Source organism: Pleuronectes platessa, chromosome 20, assembly GCF_947347685.1.
Source record: "Pleuronectes platessa chromosome 20, fPlePla1.1, whole genome shotgun sequence".
NCBI classification, from domain to species: Eukaryota; Metazoa; Chordata; class Actinopteri; order Pleuronectiformes; family Pleuronectidae; genus Pleuronectes; species Pleuronectes platessa.
The window spans coordinates 7,569,038-7,595,152 of record NC_070645.1 but is presented as its reverse complement, the minus strand read 5'-3'; the positions used below and the strand labels follow the sequence as shown (position 1 = coordinate 7,595,152).

General features: G+C 41.6%; 2 protein-coding genes across 4 annotated transcripts in view; both read left to right on the top strand.

Annotated features, from left to right (window-relative positions):
- Positions 1–14,342, top strand: part of ctdspla (CTD (carboxy-terminal domain, RNA polymerase II, polypeptide A) small phosphatase-like a) — a 28,227-nt gene extending 13,885 nt beyond the window's left edge. The window contains exons 2-7 of the mRNA XM_053412858.1: positions 1,713–1,879; positions 5,833–5,934; positions 10,985–11,041; positions 11,848–11,940; positions 12,024–12,209; positions 13,167–14,342. Of these exons, the coding sequence (XP_053268833.1) occupies positions 1,713–1,879; positions 5,833–5,934; positions 10,985–11,041; positions 11,848–11,940; positions 12,024–12,209; positions 13,167–13,292 (731 nt within the window). The 3' untranslated portion in view covers positions 13,293–14,342. The remainder of the gene's footprint in view (positions 1–1,712; positions 1,880–5,832; positions 5,935–10,984; positions 11,042–11,847; positions 11,941–12,023; positions 12,210–13,166) is intronic.
- Positions 14,343–15,533: 1,191 nt separating this feature from the next.
- Positions 15,534–26,115, top strand: part of vill (villin-like) — an 18,411-nt gene continuing 7,829 nt past the window's right edge. For 2 of the 3 annotated variants that reach the window (XM_053412061.1, XM_053412059.1), the window contains exons 1-2: positions 15,542–15,797; positions 24,088–24,126. In XM_053412061.1, the coding sequence (XP_053268036.1) occupies positions 15,750–15,797; positions 24,088–24,126 (87 nt within the window). In that variant the 5' untranslated portion in view covers positions 15,542–15,749. Of the gene's footprint in view, positions 15,798–24,087; positions 24,127–26,115 lie in introns of all 3 variants that reach the window. The other variant, XM_053412060.1, reaches the window with a different exon arrangement.

The window sequence follows — 26,115 nt, the reverse complement described above, 5'->3', positions numbered from 1 at the left end:
CGAACTGTTATCAAAGTGTTTGTTTCGGAACATCTATCAACGATGAGAAATCCCCTCAGTGGACTACAAAGATGGCGAGAACAAAGGCGTTTGTCGAACTGCCTGCAGCCTGTCATTCCGTCAAGGCAACCCAAGGATAGTTCTAGGCATCAGTCTGAAGACTGTCAGAATAGGAGCAGGCTGCAAACAGCCTCAGCATGCACGGCTAACTGTGCTGCCTGTATCACACGGCTGTATGAACACGTTACCAAGACGGCAGCAAACAGGGTGATGGCGGCTCGGAGGCACGGACACGATGATTTGAGCTGAAGTCGGCCCGTGGACACTTCAAAGTCACAAACTGATTTGGAATTTCCGTGCCTATAAATAACCTTTTGAAGCAATTAAAATGGCAGAGTCTCCACTTCAGGAACACCTCAGGATAATTGCACTCCCAGATTTCAAGGCTTTGTGCCGAAGTTCCCCTAGTTTTTGAATTTTTACCCGCTCATCCTCACCAACAGATATATAAAGAAAATCATAATCTGTGATTGAACATTCGTGGAGGCCGACAGACCTTTGGAGCCACACTTGTTTCTCCTCTTTCGATGTGAAAGTAGGCCATGGACTTCAGAGACAGGGAGGGAGGATGATCTAACTTGGGATCTCTATATGTATGTTGTATCCTCTTTGGAGCTCTGCAGCACTGATCACTTCTTCTCCCCATGTATGTGAACGTAGGTTTCATCGTTGTCAGATATAATCACATGACTTAATGTGACTAGATGCTGTCTCTTGTACTAGAAGTATCAGGTATTCTTACTTTTTCTCCCTCTTATATTATATCATTCTGTCTGCTCTGGTGCCGTCTCCTTTCTGAATGTTAATTACCTGGACTAACTTCCCTGAGGGCACTGATGATGGCTATTTTTGGCCCCGTGCTCCCTATTTCAAGAACTGATGTCTCACTGAGTTGTACAAGATCCATCTCAGCTCTTTTTGTCACAATAATGTGATGACGCACAGCCCGTCTGCAACTCTGAGCTGCATGCGTGTCTTCTGCTGGGAGAAGAAGCAGCTCTGCTTAGCATCAACGTGTCTAAACAGATATGACACCTGCTTTCGACGGCTGACACTTGATTCAATTCTGTGTATTGCAGCAGCCACTATCATTTACTCAACAAATTATGATTTCTCGTACAAATCAAATCAAAATAAGTTTGTTAAATGTTGAAATGGTCATGGATTGCGAATCTCTAGGCAAAGACTATGAAATTGAGAGTCCGGTTTGTAAACTGCGCATACAAATTCCTCAGTCTACCATAAGGGGGTGCTCTGTAGCATAACACAAATGTTTCCTGTTTGAGTAACTTTGTCGTGGATACTTGAAGTTCTTTTTTTATTATAATGATTTTACCTCTGAGAGTTAGATGAGAAGATAGTAGACACTATCCTGAAGATTAGTAAAGCTCGCCAGTAGCCGGATTTGCTTATTTTAGCATCGGTTGGTCTAATCATATATAACAAACTCCATCTGCTCGCACCTGTAAAGGTAACTGATCATCCTTTGTTTACACTGTATGGAGGGTTTTGGACTATTCTTGTCAATATTGGTAATAAGCACGGTTTAGATACGCTCGTTTTTATTCTGAGTGTTTCATCTGATGTGTGGAGAGCAACCGAATCTGACCTCGCTTCTTCTTCTGTCTGTTTGTTTGTGTCTCTCTCCCCAGTCTCCCAGTCCAACAGCAGCCTAAAGAAGCACAGGAGCCGCAGCATTTTCAGCCCCTTCTTCTGCTGCTTCCGCAACTACAATGATTACCATGTGGAGCCACCACCCTCCAACAACAAGACCCTCTCCCTGCCCCCGCCACCAGAGGAGAACGGCAGTCCTCCAAAGGTGAAGCTCATTTCTCTCTCGCGACACCATCGTTGGCCCCGAGTTCAGATAACACACCATTTGCATCCACGTGCTGAAAAGATAAACCCCTGTGGGAATTAGTTTTAAGCTGTTGCAGAGATCCACCCCGAGAGATTCAGTATCATTTGTTAGTTTTTCGTCCCAGCGAGCTTGTGAGGGTTTGCTCTTTCCTGCAGAGAGCCGTGGCACCGTGCTGCCTCGCCGAGCTCCCTCCGCAAATCTTTCCAGCTGCTTCAAACCCGCTGAACCCGGAGCTTGTTTACCATCCGCTCCTTGAAACTACGGGCTCGCTTCCCATCTTGCATTCTTCGATATCTGCCTACGCACACAACCGCACACACAGAATAACACACCGAGCGCGCTGAGGAGCTCAAACCACACACACACACATATCCACACTTGCGCTCAGTCTTTGTGTAGCATGCTTGCACAAGCTTGCACAAGTCTTACGGTATACCCATGACAACACATGAACGCGCACACACACACACATGCGCTCATACTGCCGCTTCTTTAATCCCCATAAAGCGAGGCCTTGTGTGGGTCCAGTGTGATGGATTGCCTGGCCCCCCCCACGCCTCCCCCTCTCCTCACACACACTCTGACCAGTGTAGTGAGCATGTGTGAAGCGAAATGTTCTGGCCGCTGGAAAAGGCGCCAAAACCACAGAGCTCCTCCGCAAACAGGGTGCTCGGCTGCCAAGGCAGGTACACAGGGCTAAAAATGGAGCGGTATGGTATCCACTCCGTTTTCCCTGTAAATGTCTCTCATTTAAGGGGGAGGAATGCACGGCCCCCGCGCAGACACTATGCATGTGGTCACCGCTGACCTGCGTCGAACCCCTCCTGAGCAAATGAGCTCCCGTTAAGTTCGGGTGAACCGGGCGAACCTTGCCATAAAAAGCCTCGTTACAGAGAGGGGCTGGTTCTCCGAGCTGGGTCCTTGCCCACGGTCCCTCCCAGCAGTTTGCTCTTTACTGGATTTCTGGCCAGCCGTGTTTGTTACTATGGCAGCTCGTTTGTTTTCGAGCAAGCTGCTCTCACTTTCTATCACTGTTTGTCCCCCTTTTCTTTTCTCTCCACTCCCTCTCTCCCCCCGCGCATTGGTTGATAAGAATATTGATGTTGTCGATGTCTTCCCCTGCAACAATTTCTCAGTTTTTCTTTTTGCATCCCCCCCTTGTCTCTTTTCCAACCATCCTTTTTCAATCCTTCTTCTCCTTTTTCTCTCCCTGTTTATTTTCTCCAGTGTGACCAGGTCCAAGTCATCCCCATCCCCATCCCCAGTGTATGTATTACTATCTTTCATTTTCTTCCTCTCGCTCCATCACAGTAACGCCAACCCCCCCCCATACACACACACCCTCCGCTTGCTGTGCCTCATCATTCTCGCTGCATGTGGACGTTGACACAGAGGTGATTTTTCTTTGCGCTCAGGCGAATCCCCGCTCCGTCCCTCCTCTAAAGGGGAACAAGGCGCTGCTTTCTGCTGTTTACCCTCCACTCACACATTCAGTCCTCATATGACATGTTTTGATGCTGTTACCTTTTCTTCGATCACTGGAAGAGAACATGAGAAGGATTTTCTTGACAGATCAAATTTATTCAATCTTGCCCAGGAACTTTACAGCTGCAGTTTGGGTAAAAATATACATTAGTTAGGTATCGTCTTCCTAGAGAAAGATAACACATTGTTAGGATACATACTGTAGGGCTCAGTTTCAGTGATATGTACAACATTCAGTCGAAAGGGGGGGGTTCATCTGAGCCCTGCTTTGTATGTGCTGAAACGACAAATCATTTAGTTATTTGGGAATGTGCGCAATGCCTGTGGTTTACTGTAATTTAGGATTTCACACTCACAGCATCCCACATGGCAGCCAAGCTTCAACATATACCACGCAGCAGACGCCTCCCTCATACGGCAGGAAGTGCATGCGGCGACGAGGCCTGCTCTTTGTATCCCCGGCTCGGTCAGGACGAGGTCTCTGAGAGGCGACTTAAATAACTCAAAACGAACTACAGAGGTCACGTCTGTGTAACTGTTTACTGTAACATCCGATAAATCAAGTCCGCAGACAAACAACATCTACATGTGGTATTTATATGTGTCCCCAGAAAGATCTTAGTTAGATCCAGTTTACGACACAGCCTCACCTTATTCATGCAGGTCCATGAACACAGCAAAGAACAACAATGGATAGAAGAAGAACAGACGATGAACACAGTGATCTGTGAAGCTGTGTTATTCTGTTTGATTGCTTTTCCAAGCAGCGGGAGAAGCTGGTTGCCAAATGATTAGCCAAGTTCTGTGGTGGACTTTTGTCGCACAAAATTGAGAGCAAACACTTGGTCTCGTCTTCACTCCAACACTCCGACAAGTGTCTTGAATGACGTTAGTAGTTGAGGACTGAGGAGAGAAATGCTCTATCTATCCATCTATCCATCTATCCATCTATCTATCTATCTATCTATCTATCTATCTATCTATCTATCTATCTATCTATCTATCTATCTATCTCTCATTGTCAACAAGCAACAAAAACCTTGACTCTGGTTTCTGGTGAAGGGCTTTTTTGTCTCAGTGCAGCTGCCTGGTGAAAAGGTCAAGGTCCCGGTCAGTCGCTCAGTTTGTCGTTCTTTGGTCAACAAGCTTGTGAAAATCCCATTCATCAGGAGCCTGCCAGGACGTCGCTCTGTGTCCTTGCTCACAGGGAATTCTTCCTGTGATGCATCATCAGCATGCGGCCCCAAGATAACACATGATGGTTTCGGTCCGCCTAGCCGAACGCACTGCGAAACACACACACATGCAGAAAAGGACTGTTTGTGTGTGTGTGTGTGTGTGTGAGAGAGAGAGTTTGATTGACAGAGTCCTTGCTCCTCACCTCTCTTTAGATCTTGGATTGTGTGTGTGTGTGTGTGTTTGTGTGTGTGTGTGTGTGGTGTGTGTGTGTGTGTGTGTGTATCGACGAACCATCTGCCCGCTGCCAGTCTGTAACTCCAGGCCCGCTTGGCAAAGGACCCTGATGGCATCTCAGTCAACATGAGGTCATGCAGAGAAAATAGTGATCAGTCAAACATGACCAGCAGTCCTTGACATGTGATGACTTAACAGTAACTAATATACATATTTTTAACATTACCCCATAATAATAATACCCTAATAACTACTATACGCCATCAGCACAATATAGTGGTGTGGGTGATATGTTACTAAATGCTAAATCTAGTTTATAGCTTGGTAATAATTCAATATACCCTTTATTTCTCATATACAAACTCCTTTTGTCCAAATTAAATATTTCAAGCAAATCTTGATCCAACCGCCCTGCTACCTATTGAGTTTGATAAAATGTATCAAAGTGGAATACTTTTTACTTCATTTCTTTTATGATTAATTACATAGTTGATTAAATGTTGTCTCTGTTCTCCAGAATAACAGGTTTTAATTCTCCAGAAAATACTGAATCTCAGGTTCTTCCTCAATGGATGACATTTTTCTCAGTTGTCATGGCAATAGCTCAGTTGTCACAGTCATCTCTGTTTTCAGTTTTTTGTCTTTAACTGTTTTTCCTGAGGTGCATCACGACTATTTGTCTAATTGAGCTTCAGAGTTAATTGTCAAATATAAGTGATAATGTTCTCATCAGTTTGCCAGCAACGATTTTAACCATATTGCTCAGCCTCAATAATACATTTAAGTTGCTTTATATTCAACAAAAAGCAGAAACCAACAAAGCCAATGTGTCTTTATAGGTTCACACAGAGCAGGAAGTGATCATGTCCAACACTGTGACTGAGCTGCAATCGCACCCCCAGTACTATATGATTCTGTGTGTGTCTGTGTGTGTGTGTGTGTGTGTTCCCTGTTCCCTCTACTGCACTCGTGTGTGCAGATAGCATTGTGACGGCTGTTTGTTGTCTCTGCAGCCTCCAGCCAAGTTCCTCCTGCCTGAGGTCAGTATAGCAGACTACGGCAAGAACTGTGTGGTGATCGACCTGGATGAAACCCTCGTGCACAGCTCCTTCAAGGTATCTCACCACACTCCACCTCTCACTACTACACACACACTCACACACACACACACACACACACACACACACACATACTTTTTTCCTGGTTTCAGTCGTGTCATCCTGTTACTCCATAGCCTCAGAGGGATAATGGGATTATACAGAAATAAATCCGGAAGATGCCAGTCTTTGCTTTAAATATGGATACAAGGGTGTAATGACAATTAAGTTGAGGTGCCGCTGAGCTCATGGCAGCCTCACTGACGTGTACATAATCACAAGAAAGCCTGTCTGCGAGGGTATTATTGCTTTTATACACCAATTAACACGGGAGAAGGCAACAGGGAGAAGTAACTGTTACTATGATAAGGTGTTGGCATAGCAACCGATACATCCTCACTGGCTGTGCAGCTGGTAAGTGATGAGCGGCACTGGGATTAATCTCTGTCCAGTCCAGTCGTTTGGCAGCAGGTAACTACAGCAGCCTCTCTGCCCTGTGAAAACCATTTACAGTGAAATGGAAAACTCCGGTTTGCACTCCTCTCCTCCTATTGACCATGTGCCTTATTACTGCATGGTTGAGTATTCATTATGTTCTGTACTTATATGTTCACTCCGGAGAAACTGCATTTCAATCCCGTCTATGTCCTGAACATCTTTTTATCTATAGCTTTTTATTATATTGTTTATATAACATTTCGCTCCATATACTGGAACTCTTACTTCACATCATATGTGATATGTGCTAATATAAATCATATTGATATTATATATCATTTATACAATAATATTGTCTTTTGCACACTCTGTCTACATATTCTTACACTGATAATATATTATATTATCTATTGTATAGTCAAATACTTATATTTATACCTCTACTATATATCATATCATATTATATCATACTCTTTGTATATTCTTTGTATATATAAGTCTATATACACATATTTATACATGTGTACATGTTATTATTATTATATTTACTATTATTATTAAATATACTGTTGCTGCCATTATTACTATACGCTGCTATTATATTGGTGTAATTACTATCATATATAAATATATATTATGTTATATTATATACTATATATACTGTACTATTTTTATATACTGCCTAACAATAACATTACCATCATATCATCAGTACTATTACCATCATCTTGCCACTGCACCTTATCTACCTATTTATCTTGTGTTTCTGTTTTTATTTTTTCTACCTCAATATTTTTTATTTTTTTCTATTGTATTGTATTTTATTGTATTCAAATATACCGGCTGCTATGACGTCTTAATTTCCCTTCGGGGATGAATAAAGTAATCTATCTATCTATCTAAACTATAATATTTTCAGCCCTAATTGCATTTCTTTGTCATCAGTGTTGTAGAATATCGTTACCAAATTCCTTTTTTTATAAAATATAAATATATATATTTCATGTTCCAATTCATTTCCAATTCCATGTTCCCCCTTATTTAATCTATTTTGATAACAAGAACTTTCTGAGGTCTGATCCCATGTCAGTACATTTGCAATATTAACAACCTATATGTATTTAAACAGCTTTATGCTACTAAACCTATATCGAAGTGATGACTGTTGTATGGCCTGGCTTAGGTTTAATCCTTTGGTGAAGAAGTAGTAATGATATCAACATCAGAAGAACAAGATGGTTGCTCCCTGATCCAAGATATATTACAGCCTCATTTTGTATGGGAGGAGGTGGAGACTTCTACAATCTATGCTTCGTCTTTGTTTGTGTTGACCTGATCCATCAAAAGTTCCCTCCACTGACACACCTGGCACACCTAGTGACCCACTTCAGCACAGCTCAGCCCCAGCTGATCTCAGGACACGTGTGTGTACTGTATCTACTGCTGCTGCCCTCAGTGTGCGAGCAGCTCGAAGACAGAGAGCTGTGCTACAAAATATTTTCAAGGTGAAACTGAGGAGTGTTTTTGTGTTTGCTCTGGTTTTACTCAGGGAGTGAAGGGAAACTGAGGAAACGTCTGAGAAAAACACTTTTCATATGACTTGGACTTAATTCCTTGTTTTCTGTGGCGAGGCAAGAAATGTACACCGACTGTTCTGGACCCACCCATCCCAGTCACGTGTCAGGGGCCACACACGTGCACTGTGCACGCCAGGGTGTGTCCAGCACAGTGGGCTGTTGCCTGGAATGACCACGGGAAGAATTTCGTGGAAATCCTGGATCTGTTCTCAGGATCTTGACGGTTTTTATTTTCTCTCCTGACAACAACTCACACAGGAGTTCCTTTTTTCCCCCTTTGGATGAAAGGCAGCTGCACAGCGGATCCGCAGTCCATCAAAATGATTTTTGCTCAGTGATCAGTTTGACATAAACTCAGGCGGAAAGGCGACAGGCGCGCAAGCAATTTCACTTCCATTCAGAATCCTGCAGGATTTCCTGTAGATTTGTCTTTGATGTTTGGAGATAATTTTGGATCAAAACCCAAAGCACTGCAACAGACAAGCTAATGCTGGAGTTGGACAATTAGTGCGGCAAAAAAACAAGCACAACCAACAAGGGACATTTTCACAGAGATGATTCACAGATGGACGTGGACTAAAATAGAACCGTTGCATAACATGTCACATACTGTATGCTTTATCCTCCATGTTATGGTTGAGAAGATAATTCCAGGCCTTGCTCCAGGATTAGATTCAGAATGTGTAGAAGAAGCTGAAGGAAAACAAGCAGCTACATATTATGAGCTAACATTGCAGGAACGAAAACACATTTTATGGCCACACACCCAGATTTTACACCCACATGGGATTGTTGAACATCTAAAAATTAAAAACCATGAGCATTAATCTGCTGTTGTGACAGCCCCCCCTCCTCTGGGGAAGATATTTCCACCAGGTTTTGGGGACTTGATTTGATCCCTTTCAGTCTCAAGAGCGTTAATGAGGGTTCGGCTCACAGTCATTAAGTTTTCAGGTTGTCAGTCCATCCCTCCGTCGATCATATTATTGGTAACTGATTAGAATTTGCTGTTCAAAGTTCAAAGTTGCTGTGATCTCACCAAGCTCATTGTTTGCCTTGTGGACACAATATGTCAAGAATGGCTCTAGAGAATCCTTTCCAATTTGGCCCAGATAATAGCTCATGGTCTTGGAATAATCGATTCGATTTTGGTGGTCAAAGGTCAAGGTCACAGTGGTGCCACGAAACATGTAGTTGGCCTCTTGAACTTGATATCTCAAGTCTGTCCTGAGGGAATTTCTTTAAATCCTAACCAGATGTCACTGGAACACAAAGATTAAGTGACTAAATTTCAGTTGTCAGGGGTCAAAGGTCATTGTGACCTCATATGAGTCTGGAATCTTTTGAGCAAATAGTCAGCAGATAAACTTTATACAAGTTTATTTGAGGTTCAGCAAAGAAGTCACTTTCAAGAGACAGGCTCAGAAAACAATCCCAAATGATGAAATATAGCTGTAGGTTTGTAAATGAAGAAAACACTGGACCACAGTCCCACTGTCATCATCTGGTGAAAAGACCCAGAAAACAATTCTGCCATCAACTGTGTCGCAGTCGACTGAGGTTCAGCAGAGATTCATAAAACAAAGCCCTCTTCGTTCCAATCATTTACTTCATCCCTATCCCTCCATCTCTCTCTTTTTTTTCCTGCCCACCTCCCCTACGGCTGCATCACTCACTGTCTCCCATCCGGGTCCATTACAGAGCAGCTGTTGAGTGCTCAGTCTTCAGATGATGGAGTGATTCAGCGGAAGAGCAGTAGGCAGAGGCCAAGTCTGTTTCTGTATCTCTCCCTCCATCTGTGCCTCTCTCTCTTTTCTCTGAGAAAGTTCATCTTTTCCTCTTGTCTCTGGTTCGGCTCATTATTGGTCCTGTTTTTTTTAGAAACAACTGGAGCTACAGTCAATACGTTTGCTGGTGTAAACAGGAACCAGTGCTGAATATTGCAGTTGCCTGAAGGGGAGTCTCTGAAAGTGCACGTACAGAACAATCACTGTGGGCATGGGGGCAGGTTGAGATTCAAAGGGAGCTGGTGAATTGTTTATTTAGAAAGAAAGAAGAGTAAATGCATCCATCTGACCTGAGGACAAACCTGCTCTGCGAGAAACTTTCTTCTTTGTCTGTCTAATTAGCATTCATATTCATTACATTTGTTTAATAAATTATGTATCACGCATTATAACGTGGTTTCTCAGTTAGTGAAGAGTTTCTTAATGCACAGTAATTGTAACTTTTCCCCTTGAAGACATATTTAAATTATTATAGCTGTTCATGCAGCAGCAGGGGGCCCACAGCAGCTGCTGCCAAAACAATTTAAAAGCTGTTGTCAGACACTGAGGAAAAAGATTCTATAATACAAAACGGTCTTTGCTACTTACCTTTTTTCACAATATAGTAAGGTTTTAGCTGATTTACCGAATATAAGTGGACAGATTCATTATTTTCACTTTGGAAATAACACTTATAAAAGATCCTCTATTCTTTTCTGTCTCTACAAGTCAAACAGGTTTAAGTTCTTGTGTGTGTGTGTGTGTGTGTGTGCGTGTGTCAGAAAGCGCAGAGAAAACCTTCTTTATCTCTATTTTCTCCATCTCTCCCTCTCCCCGAGACGACACCGCCATGCCTCCTACCTAAACCTTTCATCCTCGTCTTTACGCCCTCCGCTTCTCTTCCGCCCACGACCCTCCGGCATCTGTCTTCCTCTGCCTCTCGCACCTCTCGTCTCCCCTCTCCCGCTTTTTAAAGATGACACAAGTCACACTGAGAAAAGCAGCGCCGCTCTCCCCTGTCCGTGTTCACGTCCGTCATCTCACCCAGCTCCTGGGTTTGTCCCCAGAGTCATCACACTTCAGTTTTTTCCTCTAACACCGAGACATAGACGACTGGAGCAGAGGGAGACACAATATGCTTAAAGCCTCACGAGATACCCCGGGGCACCTGAGAGGAGTTTTTTAACTTTTCCACTATAAAATGTGGGCATGTGGTTCAGCCGTGGCCTTGTCAGATCGTGTTGTTTTGAGAGAGTAACACAGATTCTGTTTCCTCTCGTCCTGCAGCCCATCAGCAATGCAGACTTCATCGTTCCAGTGGAGATTGATGGGACTGTTCATCAGGTAAGACTGCACTGACGGGGAGCTGCTCCAGAAGGCCTTGTATAAAATAACATGTATTAATTTAAAAGAGCTCCCATGAAGTAGCCTTGGCTCCGTTTTTTCCCCCCCTTCGTATTTATTATTCTCTATTATCCCACAGCTGTGTCAAACTGGGACAGCTCGCACACTCCTCCCGGAATTTAGTGCTTTCGGCTTTATTCTTTGTGTCTTCTTCATCCTTGCTCGGTGTAGAGACACACGAGCTGCAACGTGACTGTGTCACCGGCTAGACAAACGTCACATGTTTGTCTGGAAGATGGCGTCTAAGTGCAGCAGCAGCAGAGATGCTTCGCTGCATAGAAATGTTTGTGAGAGAAAGTAAGAAACAGAGAAACTGCACCTGCTCTGTGACAACAACGTGTTTGTGTAGTGGTGTTAAAGGATTGTTTCCTGTGTGAAGCGGATGAAGTCGTACCTTCGCTGTAGCCTGGTTCAAGTAATCCAGGATAGGCTTTCTGTATCTGCTTCGGCCTATGCTTGATTACTTGCTCTCGGAGGCAGCAACAGACACAGACTGAAGAGGACTAAGAAGTGAGGATATTCCAAATACAAGCACATATTATGTCCGTGTTTCAAGTATTTATTTAAATGTATTTATTTAAGTCTGGAATTGTGTATTTTGTGAAAACATTCAAATGGATTGGATTTTTATTTCTTTTCTTCGGGAAGACTTTGGCGATTTGGTTGTATAAGAATTGTGTGAATGATTGGGTTTTGGAAAGCCTCAAAACTTTCCTTGTGTGTTTTTTATTCTTTCTCTGCTCCAGGTGTACGTTCTGAAGAGGCCCCACGTGGACGAGTTCCTCCAGAAGATGGGGGAGCTCTTTGAATGTGTCCTCTTCACAGCGAGCTTAGCCAAGGTTGGTTCTCACACTGTTTCAACCGTCACAGTAGTGCTTTGATTCCTTCGCTGTACCGACCGGATGTTTCTCTGGTTTTTCAGTACGCTGACCCTGTGGCAGACCTGCTGGACCAGTGGGGGGTGTTCCGCACCCGGCTCTTCAGGGAATCCTGTGTTTTCCACAGAGGAAACTACGTCAAAGACCTCAGCCGGCTGGGCCGAGAGCTCGGTAAAGTCATCATCATAGACAACTCGCCTGCCTCCTACATCTTCCACCCTGAGAATGCTGTAAGTCCTTTCGCATCTCAAGGGTTTTGACCTAAAACTTACAATCTGTCAGTTTGTCAACAAATGTTTAACTTATATGAGCCTTTCACATATTTGCTGATATGATGTGAAAACTCTTATTTTATTAGAATAAACGACAATGCATACCTCTGCTAAGGCCCAACAGTGCCCTTATTAAACCCAACTTAAATTCCCTAGATCTAGACTTTTATTTGGGATTTTTCCCATGGGAAAACTGTGAAAATGTTGAAAACACCCTATTTTGCAATAAATCGGCTGATTTATCAGCATCAGAAATGTTTTCCTCCTTAGTTGCGGTATTGGCATCTGCCTCCAGAAATCCATATGAGACTACTAGTGCTTATTTCTGTTCATGCTGCTGTTGCTGTTTTCTTTTTGTTCCAATGGAACCAGACACTGTAGGTGAGGGAACAAGGCACATGGTAGAGGATAAGTCGTATGCAAGTCTTTTTCGTCTGTGTTTGAACCAGGAATGATGCTTTAATATAGAAAAACATGAAGCTGCTTCGTAAATGAGGGCAACAATGAAATCTGATGCACAATGTTGTTGTTTTAGAGCCTGAGCTCCTGACTACATACATTTGTGAAATATGTGCTTAATTAACAACAGCGTGACTGATTATATCGGTGAGACGTTGTCGTAGTTTTGATCTGCAGTGCTGTGTTTGAGCCAGCGGCAGTGTTCCCAGCTCGCACATATTCCTCTCCTCAGTGGAGCTGCTGCTAGTCCTCGAGTCTTTGATGCATTTCTCCCATTAATTATTTACACAAAAGTTGCACCAGCTCCTCACCTTTAATGCAACACTTTTACATCGACTGTCAGACAAGTTTTTTTGCCTTGATCATATAAATTAATTCCGTCTCTCTCTCTCTCTCTCTCTCTCTCTCTCTCTCTCTCTCTCTCTGCCTCTCTCTCTGTCCCTGTTTAACCCACAGGTCCCAGTGCAGTCCTGGTTTGACGACATGACGGACACAGAGCTGCTGGACCTGATCCCTATGTTTGAGGGCCTCAGTAAGGAGGAGGACATTTACAGTCTGTTACAGAGCCTGAGGAACAGGTAGCAGACGATGCCCGGCTGGCCCCTCCCGCCTGGCCCATCCCGCCTCGGCCCCCTGCTGCACCTAGGCCCTCCCACCTCGCTGCCACGGCCCTGCAGCCTGGTCACCTCCTGAACTGAGGACTTCAGGCAAACGATCTGGTTCTAATCAAATCTAGAGAGAAACATCTATACGGATTCTCTGGATTTTTGGACTCTTTGTACAGGACTCTTGCAGACAAAATATTATATTACTGTATGTACATACTCTATGTTTGTAAAAGCAAGACATACACAAAGTAATTTTTCTATCAGAGAGATTAGGTTTTACTATTCTATCAAGTAATATTTTAGTTACCAAAAATAATGAAATACGCAGGATGACGAGTGTTTTTGTTTCTTTCTGAGAACGGGTGACCTTTTGGTTTCATGTCGAGCTTCGTTACGCAGGCTGGTTTTTCTTCTTTTCCGACCTTTTCTTTCAAACAACTGTGATTTATCTTCTCTTACAGAATGAAGTGCCTTCATTACTGTGCTGATTTTATTGTGTCTGGTTATGGGGTGCACAATTACATGCTGAATATTTAATCAAATCTTCGCAAGCGTCTGAAGCAAATCTTTAAATTGAAAGTGAAAGTGAGTCTATGGTAAATTGTCATTTAATCTGAGAGAAAATGAAAAGACTGATTCTGAGAAATGTATAAAACTAACCTGTCAGACCTGGATGATTTATTTTGCCATTTCCTTGAACAACATTGAACTGTTAAATTTACCAAAGATTTGTACAATTCAATGTGATTTGTGGCTGAATCTTGGACAGTGACTGTAAATTGATCCTTCAACACAATGAAAACCCCCACTTTATAATTAATGATGGAAAAAAAAACCTTCTTAAAAAATCCCAATAACATCACCGTCCACCAATAAATGTTGACGTTTTGAAGAAAATATAATGAATAGCTTAGAATATATGGAATTATATTTATTGGGGAAAAGGGGATTGGGTGCATTTTAAAGAATGCTGTTGAAATCGTACTGTACAACATTAATAAAGTTGCAAATTTGCACACTGTCAGTTTGCATTGTAATGAAATGACTTAGGCGATTTGAAAGACAATGATTGTGAATGAGCTCTCACACAAATATCGTCCAGCTCTGTGGCTCACTGAGCATAGAAGTGTCTTTCAGCTCCTTGCTTTGGTTTCCGGTTGGAAACCAGTGCCATCTTGGTTTTATTTAAACCAGAAGGAACCATATTTCAAGAAGCTGACCTCATGGACACTGCACGCGGAGACACCCATTGGACCTTACGAGCTTTCAATCACATGGTATCCATGCATCAATGCATACCATGCTTTATCTTATATCTAACTAGATGGGACCATCATTTTAAAAAATTATATTATTTTGTATTGAAGAAGACTTTAAACTAGTGATTAAGATCATAAACTCCTCAGGAAAAATGTTTAATATCTTTATAAATCAATTGAGAAGTATAGTCATGTTCCCATAGACTTCTTTAGAACATGACTTCTCTTTGCCCCCAGAGGAGTCGCCCTCTGCTGGTCATTCAAGAGAATAATGGTTTAATGTTCCAACTGGTCTGTTTACTTTCAGTTCCAATGTAGGTAGTTTTATGCAAAAAAAAGAAGCTAATAATACAACAGCTGCCCAGTTCAGTTTGCATTAAAGGAAACAGGGTAAGTCAGTTTAAAATTCTTTGTAGACCTTTGAAACAGCAATTGACAAAACAGTGATGTGCTGTGTGTGACCTCTCGTTGTTCTTCACATCAGGGCCATGACAAGTTCACATTGGTGTCTGATACTGGCCACATTTTACTAGATAATGTGAACAGCCGCATTAGATAAATCAGGCCTAGAAAGAAATTGAAAACTAAGGATTGCAGTGTTAAGTCCTTGTATTGGAGTGTCACCGGTAACACTAATGGTTTTCCTATGACAAGTAAAAATGTCTGCTGAGAAAAAAATACGTCCTTATGGCCCCATTACATCTGTGAAAGACCATGTGACGTGTTGAAAGGTCCAGAAAGGCGGCTAAAGAATGTTGTTTTCTTTATTATTCTCTCAAAACTAATCATGTCAATGGCTGAATAACATCCATGTATATTATGCTTCACCTGCTTTGTACTCAAGGACATTTCAATCCTGAATCGACCGCTTGACCTTAACGACTAAGCTTCCCTTCGAAGGGTCAAACTCCATTGTCTGCAGGCTAAATGATCGGCAGGTGCATTAAATATGTAGTCTGGTTAATGTGCAACCAAGACGAGCTCGGCTTTGTGCAATATCACCATGTGAACTCTCAGCTTCCGCTTACGTTGCAGCCCCTAAACTGCAGCAGTGGATTAGGCATTACAGAGCCAGAGGAATTATTATTCTCTCCATTTTTCTTTTGGCACCTAACTTTCCACTTGCACCTCAGATATATGCAGTCGGAAGTTGCTGAAATGATCATAGTCTCATGATGGAGTCCAGGATTGGATCTAAAAATGAGCAGCCGTGGTCAAAGGTAAGAGAAAATTCCGCCTGTTGACTTGAAGCTGCTGGTTGACGAGAAAACCAGGTTGGTTACGTAACGTTCTTCAGATTCCACTGCCAGGGATTGTGTGTGTGAACTACATATAAGACAAAGACAGTTGGAATAGAGCCTGATCCATAATTTATACCCTGACTGAATGATGTTTATAGGTTTTTCACACAGGTTCGAAATGTTTGACGTTCCAGCGGAAATCATGGTTTGATGATTTCTCGAGGGGGAACAACAGACTTTATGAGAGAAGTCAACAATTGCAGGTTGTTTTAGCTCCGATGCTCAAAACCTTTATAAAAGTTTATCGTTGGCAATAAAAGCCTATAACCAACAGTTAATTTGGTTATCTGCAGTGTGTTAACGCATCTCCACCACAGACTTACCTATATAAGATGAACCAACTGTCTTCACTTACACCCCCATATCCGGACATTAAGCTAAAATATCGCTGATACAAACGCTGCCATTTTGTCCATTTGGAGACAGAGTTAGCGCAGTGATTGAGGGATGTAGCCGTGGTGGGGAGGTCCTGCCAATACTTGTTGATGCTGTCAATCAGGATGTTTCGCTTTTGGGAATGATCGGTAAAATGTAAAAAAAAACACATAACAAGCAGGAGGATATATTTTTCAAATAACTGTGTCAAAGACAATCTGAAAAAATCCATAAAACGTTTTCTCAATGCATTTCAAAGTTATATAATGTGGGTGAAAACCATCGACCTTGTATTAAGATGGACGAGGCGTCTCCGCCTCCTTCCAATATCCAGAAATGAAGCCAAAATATCAAAAACACAAAGGCTGCCATCTTGTGGTGATGACATCATTTGGACCAAGAGACTTAAGAGTAGTTGTGTTGTTACACCTGTCGTATCCCTGAGCAGTAGAGTGTTGTTGAAGTTTGTAGATGATGAAGGAAGGACTCCGAGGACCAAGTACTTTCAGTATAATAGAATTTATTACAAGAAACTACAGGTCAAAACGAGCATCTAGATACCCGGAGATTCACAAGCCGAATAGTGAATCTGATTTGCAGTGGTCTAAAGCACACATATATAGGGAGTTTGGATCCACCCATGACTTCAGGTTAAACACATCCCACATGGAATTTCTGACTATAACGGCACATTTTTGTGTCTGAGGCCCCAGATAAGTTAATCAAAAGACAGTCCATCTGAATCCATTCATCAGCTGGTCAGAAACAATTCCCTAGATCAAAGGTCATACCCAAGAGTTAGGGAATAAATAAGATAACCATCTTGAGGACTCTCTGAGAATGACTAAGAGTCCAAAAGGCAGTCATCATCAATCTAAGCCAAGTCATTATGTTTTAAGCACACATACCAACATGTTCTAGTCTAATGAATACACGACATAACCCCCCTTCGAGACTAAACAGAGTCTCGAAATAATCAAAAGAATAAAACATACAGGCATATGATCATCACAAATCATAATCAAAACAATGTCCAAGGTCAGCCTGGTTATCCCATTGGAGCTTCCCAATGGACCTTTCCCTGCCTAACACCACTATCCTTAACCATCACGAAAAAGAAAACATCTGAGGTCCCAGTATATTTACTCAATAATAGAAAACATCATTTTTCGTAGTAATTAACACACAAAGAATATAATTCACTTTTAATATCACTCATGCAATATATAAGACATAAGAATGTATAACACTGCAGTTTCTCAGCAGCATTGACTCTCGATTGTAGTATTGATGATATGTTGAATCTGGAGATTTTATCTTTGTTCAGAGTCCTTCAGTCCATCCGCATTTTCATGTCTGAAGTGTCTGAGTCCATTCAACACATCAGAGTCCCTGAACATCAATCACCCTCTCAGTGATCTTTCCCCAATATGTTCTAGAATGAAAAAGAAGAAAACCAGTATCTTTGCATACAAGACAGATACAAATCAAATCAAAAGATCAAATACACACTAACATTCTATATGTAAACGTGAAATTATAAGTCCTAGTGTCCATCTCCCCCCTGCTAAAACATCACTAATATAAGAAGAAACCACAAAAACCTAAGAAATAACAGAGGTAAACATTATGACCACAATAATCGTCAAATATTCAAAATGGATATGTCTCCACCCTTCCTGTCCTTATCACATTGTCCTCATCAACGTCCGTGTCATCACCATATAATAATGGCATCTGAGTTTGATCACCAGGCATCACCACTCCAACCCATCTTAATATCATAACCTTCGCAAAGGTCAACAATAACGTACAACAGCAAAACATCACACTCAATGACAGAAAGAGTGCTGCTAAAATCTGTATTAACACTGCTCCTACTGGCCCTAATCTCTTCTGCAACCAAGAATTTGCAGACCATCCAGCGCTTTCTGATGGGCCAAACGCATTTCTTATAGCCTTCATTGCATCTATGACACTAGTCATATTATCAGAGCTATCAGGAATCAAAGTATAACAGGCATCTCCAGTTAAGTTCAAAGCCAGACATAGGCCACCTTGTTTGGCCAAAATATAGTCAAGTGCCATGTCATGTTTTAGCAACGTCAGTCTGTGGCTTTTCTGAGTATTTGACAATAATTCAAAACTCCTTATGGTTTCGTTTGCAAAACCCTGTAGAGTGTAGGTAATGTTATCAATGTGATCTGCCAAGAATGTCACCCCATACCATGGAAGTAGTCCTATACCCCACTTCTCTGCTATACTTATCCTCCAATGGTAAGATTCCAAATTGTGAAACTGCGCCATCTCCCGCTTCTTCTTGCTTCCGGGAATGACATTAGATTGAACCTCAACTGGCTTTTCTCCCTTCTGGATAGTAAGAACCTCATATGGGAGTTTCAATGTTGCCATATGACAGCATCCTGTCCACCCATACGGTAAAAATATGTATGCCTCTTCACCACAGACCCACCAAACATCCTTGAAATTCCCTATAGTAACATTCCCAGGCAGACTTTGGTTACGTACCTTTAAAGTTTTATTTTGTCTGTGATGTGGTACATAGAAAGTTACCTCGTATGTATCTTTGACAATACTATGTCCATGCTTACCTAAATCCATCATATAGTCGTCACAATCCGATATCCCCATAAACATCCCCGGCCCATCGTAAGTTTTGTTAGAACAAAAACAGCTGTTAGCTCTCACTGATGTCACTCCCATTACATCAGGGACCGCCGTTTTGATATCTTCATGCCGATCAAGTAAATTAATATATGATAGATCCTTTAACCATGAGCAAGTGGATCTCGGCTTAAACAGATTAACTGATATGGCCATCACTACATCTATTGCTGACTGCTGCTGATACAACAGCCAAGATAGTGCATAAGATTGACATAACACCGTCAGTGGCTCTGGTGTAGTCTCTAAAATTGAGGACCATGAGTTTGGTGATGGAATTTTTACCAAACATGGACCATTCCATCTAGTAACCGATCGTACGGAATGAGTCAATTGCTGGAACCATAAGTTCCTGCTTGCCCATGGGTCTGAGATTCGTAATACTGAAGGATCAAACCCAAACGCTTTCCATTTGGTGTCTCTCTTTTGTATTGTGTGGTATTGATCAGTCATTGGTTCTGGTGTTTGATCAGAGTTAAATAAATCATCATCTATGTCTGAAATAGTCCTCTGAGCTGTCACAGATGAATCTGCAGCCTTTTTTCCCATCACCCGTGAGCTATTTACTAAAACTCCAATAGGACTCAAATCTTTTATAATAAGTGTCACTACATGAACTTTAAATCCTAACTTGGACCGATCACTCCCAAAAAATGGATCATAAAAAGAGCACCTATAATCGCCTTGATCTTCCTGTTGAAGATTTCTTATATAAAGACTACAATCTCCCTCAACCTTCAGTCTCCTTTTGGCATTAACTAACATATACTTCCTTAACAGTAAAGTCTCTGACAGAGCTAGAACCCTACCATAGCTATCTCTCCACTCAACTCTATGTTTCCCTTCACCACTATTTTCTCTGGTACACTGACATGGAAGCTGAACTGACTTTCCCAAGGTTACTTCAACCCTGGTTCTAGTAGTAGTTTGGTTTAACTCTTTTTCTAACTGGTCTTGGGCTCCTTTGTCTAACTGGCTCCCTGAGTTGTCCTGTAGCAGGGTCACATTCCTTTGATATCTCCGATGTTTTACAGGTAACTGAAATAGGTCCTGCTGTTTCTGGGACATGTCGGAAGACAATGTCACTAAATCTTCCTTCCTTTTCATTAACTGCAGGGTCATTATCATTGTTATCATGATCAGAAATGTGAACAGAATCATCAACATTATCCACAAAATGGACACTCTCTCCTTCTGAGTTCTGACTTTGATGATTTTCATGCATCTCTATGTCTGGTGTAGGTTCTTCCACATTGTCTCTTGGCTCTCTTGAGCCTTCAACATCCTGGCTCTGTAAATATAATGTTTCTTCACTTGGTGCTTTAACACAATGGGATAAATGATACCACGTTGGAGATCCTTTAACCTGGACCGCCGTTCCAGTACTGCGAACCACTTCAAACGGTCCTTCACGGCGTTCGTTATACCACTTTCTTCTAAACACTTTCACGAATACCTTGTCTCCAGGTTGCACTGTGTTCCTTTTTTGCTCATCAAGCTTCTCTTGCACCTCCTCTTTTCTTTGCCTGTCAGAAACATATGTGGATATTCTTTTATGCAGATTAACCATATATGTGACATACGCCCGCATTTCATCTTCCAAAAGGGCCAAGCTTGGACCCTTTCCACTTGTACGTAAACAAGGTGTTGGCATCAGTCTTCCCGTAATCAACTCATGAGGTGTCATATGTAAATCACGTAGCTCACTAGAGCGACATACCATTAACGCCAGTGGAAGTGCTGCTATCCAGTTCAAACCTGTGTGCTGACATATTTTAACAATACGATTTTTCAAAACACCATTCATTCTTTCGCACATCCCTTGACTTTGCGGGTGATAGACTGCACCAAGACGCTGCTTTATTCCCAGTCTTTGTAAGATCAGTTTAACCGTCTTATCCACAAACAAACAAAGAAACAAATTGTCTCTTTAGCTTTAACTAAAACCCCATTAAAGAATTGTTTTTAAAACACTTTGTAACTCTGTCCCTGTGACTCACAAGAGATTGTTTATCACAGTGAAAATCCCCCCCTACGTTTCTACACCAGCCTGTTTGCTCCAAAGGGGAGTGGTGCAGAGGGATCTTCAAACAGAGAAACTCACAGACACACAAAAAAGGTGAGGGGTGTGGCGACAAGGGAAAACAGCCTCATGTATAATGTCCCCTGAATGGGGCGAATTGTTTTATTTAATACAGAGAACAACATATCTGTCTTTATAAGTTTATCAAATTTCCCGTTTGCAACCACAACATATATATATATAATCACTCATAAAACCTTTTTTGTTATTAACTTTAGACCACATAAACCAGCGACTGCTGCATTTTCCTCACAAAGCTGAAACACAGCAATGTCCACATTCATCATAAACACACACCAGCACATGGAAAAAATGTGTATCAGTGGAAGAAATTTAAAGGTGTAGTTATATTGATTAAGTCCTCCTAAGGAGATTCATTATTTCATTACGTCTGCTTTATAAGAGCAGCTCATAGTTTCAAGTCCCCTTAAAATAGGGGCTCATTGTGATATTACAAGGCTCATAGTTTATCAGTCCTTTCATATATTTATTCAGTTGTGCTGATTCACTTCTGGCACACACATCCAAAAAACACTGCAAATTCAATTCACAAACACAAACCAGCACTCATCCTAAACACCCAAAAACAAATTCATATCACAGTCACACAGCATGCCTCTCGCCGCTTTTTCACTCTATATCTCTTTTAAAATTTATGCTACCTTTATGAGATGTAGATATTATTCGATGAGAGGCTTCACAAGTCACTTGTTCGTCAACAAATGTTCAGAGTGAAAGCATCAATCGGAATTTTCTTTTATATCACAATCTCCAGTTATTTAAACTGACCTGTGGTGAGGTTTTAACGGCCCATACTACTGCTCCTTCACTGAGGGCTTTACTATCCAAATTCAGCGGCTTATTGATAATTTCCTTAACCTTATTTTTCTCTCTTATAACTCTGGTTTCTTACCACTTTTACTTTTATTTATTCATTCAAATTAACCTGGGCCCAGGTTTGTCCCAATTTTCTCTTTAACTCAATTCCTGTCTATGCCTTAGCTTATTGCAACGCAGTGGTTAATACACACATGTCTTACTGTTTTAGAAAGTTGAGGGCCCGTCTCTCCAAACTTGCACAATGTCATTTAACCACTTTATCATTACAATGAAACTATACTAAACTATTTCCTGTACCTTTAGCACTGTACTTCGTCTCAATATCTTTTATCCCCCCTGTTTGCATCATGCATTATGCAAACAAAATCAAATTTAGCACGGAGCTTCACTTCACATCAAACAACACAACTCCCCCATAAACAACAGGTTCTTTTAACGGTGTGGATGTACAGCAAACACACACAACAGCCACAATGGACTACCAGCGTCCAGTCAAAATGAGAAATTCTCACCGTTTAGAGGCTGCTGGAGGTGCAGCAGGACACAACACGCCCAAGTTCCGTGACGCCAAAGTTTGTCGTATCCCTGAGCAGTAGTGTTGTTGAAGTTTGTAGATGATGAAGGAAGGACTCCGAGGACCAAGTACTTTCAGTATAATAGAATTTATTACAAGAAACTACAGGTCAAAACGAGCATCTAGATACCCGGAGATTCACAAGCCGAATAGTGAATCTGATTTGCAGTGGTCTAAAGCACCCATATATAGGGAGTTTGGATCCACCCATGACTTCAGGTTAAACACATCCCACATGGGATTTCTGACTATAACGGCACATTTTTGTGTCTGAGGACCAAGATAAGTTAATCAAAAGACAGTCCATCTGAATCCATTCATCAGCTGGTCAGAAACAATTCCCTAGATCAAAGGTCATACCCAAGAGTTAGGGAATAAATAAGATAACCATCTTGAGGACTCTCTGAGAATGACTAAGAGTCCAAAAGGCAGTCATCATCAATCTAAGCCAAGTCATTATGTTTTAAGCACACATACCAACATGTTCTAGTCTAATGAATACACGACACACCTACTTGTTCAATCACCAATCAGGCTAAGCTGTAAATAATGATGTTCAACCCTGATTTTATGGCATCAAATCAAAAGCAAACTTACGGTAAAAATGATCACTTACGTACATTAGTGTTATAGGAACGACCTAAAATCCACTTTGACCTTTTAGTTTGGTCCATGTCCCATCCACCAACATGGAGGATGCAAGATTTATGACCTACAATGCACAATCACTACACCTTGGCTTCTCTGTTGGGTCGCAGCCATGTCGTCCATCATTGTGTGGCGTCTCCACAGTCAGCGAACAAGTGTAAACACGAGCTGCCAGCTCCTTCTCTGCAGGGAGATTAAACCCCAGAGAGGAAAACCCTCAATAATGTAGAGCGCTGCTCCTTTCGTGTGAGGAGACAGAATGAGAAACGCAACCAAGCTTCTGAATCCTTTTCCAATACCACTCGCTGCTCCTTGAATCCCACGCCCCCATCTGTCAGTAGTTGTGAAATGAATAACTGGAGTCAAGTGGCCTCTGTAATGCCCGCTCTGCTGCTGAGGGCTCACTCCAACATAAAAACACAACTCTGGCTAAACCTCCATCAGGACCAGTGAGGCCCCAGTTTATCCCAACCCAGGAAATGTGGATGATTTTCTCCAGTTTCTTTGTTTTTATGAAGCATTTTCTTTGCAAGTCTGCCTCCTGTCATTCAGCCTTAAAGGTGCAGTGTTTAAAATGTTGTGACATCTAGTGGTGAAGTTGCATGTCGCAGCTGAATCAACCTCACCTCACCCTCCCCTTCCAAACGTGAAAGAGAACCTGTGGAAGCCTGCTGTCATACTTCATAAAAAACTCAAAAGGTGTTTAGTTTGTCCAGTTTGGGCTACTGTAAGAAACCGTGAACTTTCATCTAAATCCTGCACACTGGACCTTTAAGCCAGTATCTCCCCATCACATGTGGTCAGAGGTGTGTTAAAGGCCGGCGGCTGCCTCGTCCGTATCAGAAACAGGAAATTGCAGGTGTGTTCAAACCTGGGTGTGGAGACAAATACATCCAGCCCTCCCCGTGCCACGCACGCACTCCAGCTTGCACACAGGAGGAAAAGCAAGCAACTCTTTATCACATAGAGGGGTCATATCACTAAACTACCTCTACAACTTGCAGGAGACGGCCAGGCCTTCACTCCGCCAGACGCAACCCAAGGTGAGATCCACACTGTGACATATTTCCCCAGATGATCTTAATGTATTTTTGTATTATTTTTTGAACATGTCTGTATCTATTTATTTGAAGTTAATCACTGCTATTTGGAAAGATCTTTTTATTGTATCAGCCCAAAAATGTTGTTCAAAGTAGACTTTTTATGCTCTTTTTAAGATGTTTATTTCCTTGTATTAGCAACAGATCAACACATTAGGAGATGATGGACATCAGGAGGTATTTAAAGCATTAACAAAGCTCACTGTGTGTATGTTCAGTCAATGGACACCACAGGTTAATTGATGTGGAAACCAGTCTTTCTGGTCGCAGTGATGGACTCAATGCTGGTCTTCAGTTTGTCTAATAGAAATACTCTTTCATCAGTTTCGGCTGGGATCAGATTTCTGAGCAGTTGTTTTCCATTCGTAACTGAGTGGCCACCACATACTCAACACTTCTTCTTTCTATACAACTTTTCGTTAATATTTATAAGGGAAATTTGAATTAGACAATCTGGTCATTTCATCACATCAGTTGAGGATCAGAGTCCTGTATTATGAATATAGAGTTTGTTTACTTTGATTTAATAGTTTTTCACAGATAAATCATCTTCAACCTCCTCCTCCTTAAATCTAATCGCAACTCAGTTTGATTTTACTGAAGAATAATGTCGTCATTGTTCTACTTAAAAAGAGAAGAGACATGTCTGCAGGGTGTGGCCCATCCTTTGACCACATAGTTAAAAAATATGTGAAAGGGGAAATGTGAGGACAAATGCTTTCTAGCAAGAGGAGAACGAAAAATCTATTGTTTTCTTTTACCTTGTACGATTTATAAACTCTACTGTAAAGTTTATATTTATCTTACTCCCTTAAATTTAGTTAATACAGAAAAGTACTGAACAGTTAGGACACAGAAAGGATAGATTATTACAACATAAGTACTTTGCATGGTGCATGTCAGCTGTATATTGTTTGTGAGAGAAATTTGAAGCAAGGATAATTGTATACAAAGCAAACAGCTTTTGAAGGCAAATTAAATATTCAAAATCTAAAGTTATTGTGGAAAACATTAGCTAATGACCTACTACTGTTACTCTTTATCACTTAGTCCTTAGTTAACTTGTCTTCAGGGTTAACTCTTAGTACAACATTCTTAAGATAAAAATGTTTCATTATGACTCAACCTGAGCCAGCCCAGATATTTAATTCAAATCTTAAATCTGTGTTTCTGTTTGCTTTGTGTGTGTCTCTCACCTCTTTATCTGATTTCATGAATAGCGGAGTCTTGATAGTATTAATGAAGGGTGTGGTCGCCATCCTGGTTGAGCACATTTCAACTGATCTGGCTCACCTCACCTCACGCCACCCCCTCCATTAATCAATCCTGAGTTGGCCGTGTTATTCCTCGACAGAGATGATTAGACTCTGACGCAGGGAGCATGTATGAGCCATGAAGAGCTGGTTTATTTCCCTGGAGAATAACTGCAACCACAGCCCCCTCCCCCCCAGCTATTTGAAGAATATATCATGTATGCATACAGCCAGCACCACTGAGCCTGTATGTTTCGCTCAATATCTGTTGATAGTGTATTTGCATGTTGTTTCTGATATGTGAGTGAAGAGGCAGCTTAATACCAATGATTGTTTTGTAGGGATAAGTGAGTTTTTGCTGACAGTGATGCAAACAGTTTAAAAATCTTCAGTTATTTCAGAAACTATGTCACAAGGAGGATGTCTCCTGTTTTGTTCTTTCATTCGAGTACATTGGAGGAGTTTCAATTAAATTGATTTTGTGATGAAGGAGCATCCTCCAGCTCAGGCTCCAGTGTGACAGCTTAAAGAGAGCGACCATGAACTCTCTGTTTTATAGTCTGAATTACAATGAACCGAAGCCCTCGGCAAGCAAGCATCACGAGAAAACTTCCATGTAGCCCCTTTAAAAACAGAGTTAATTTGCGAAGATACAAAAAAGTTGTGGACTGAAGGTATA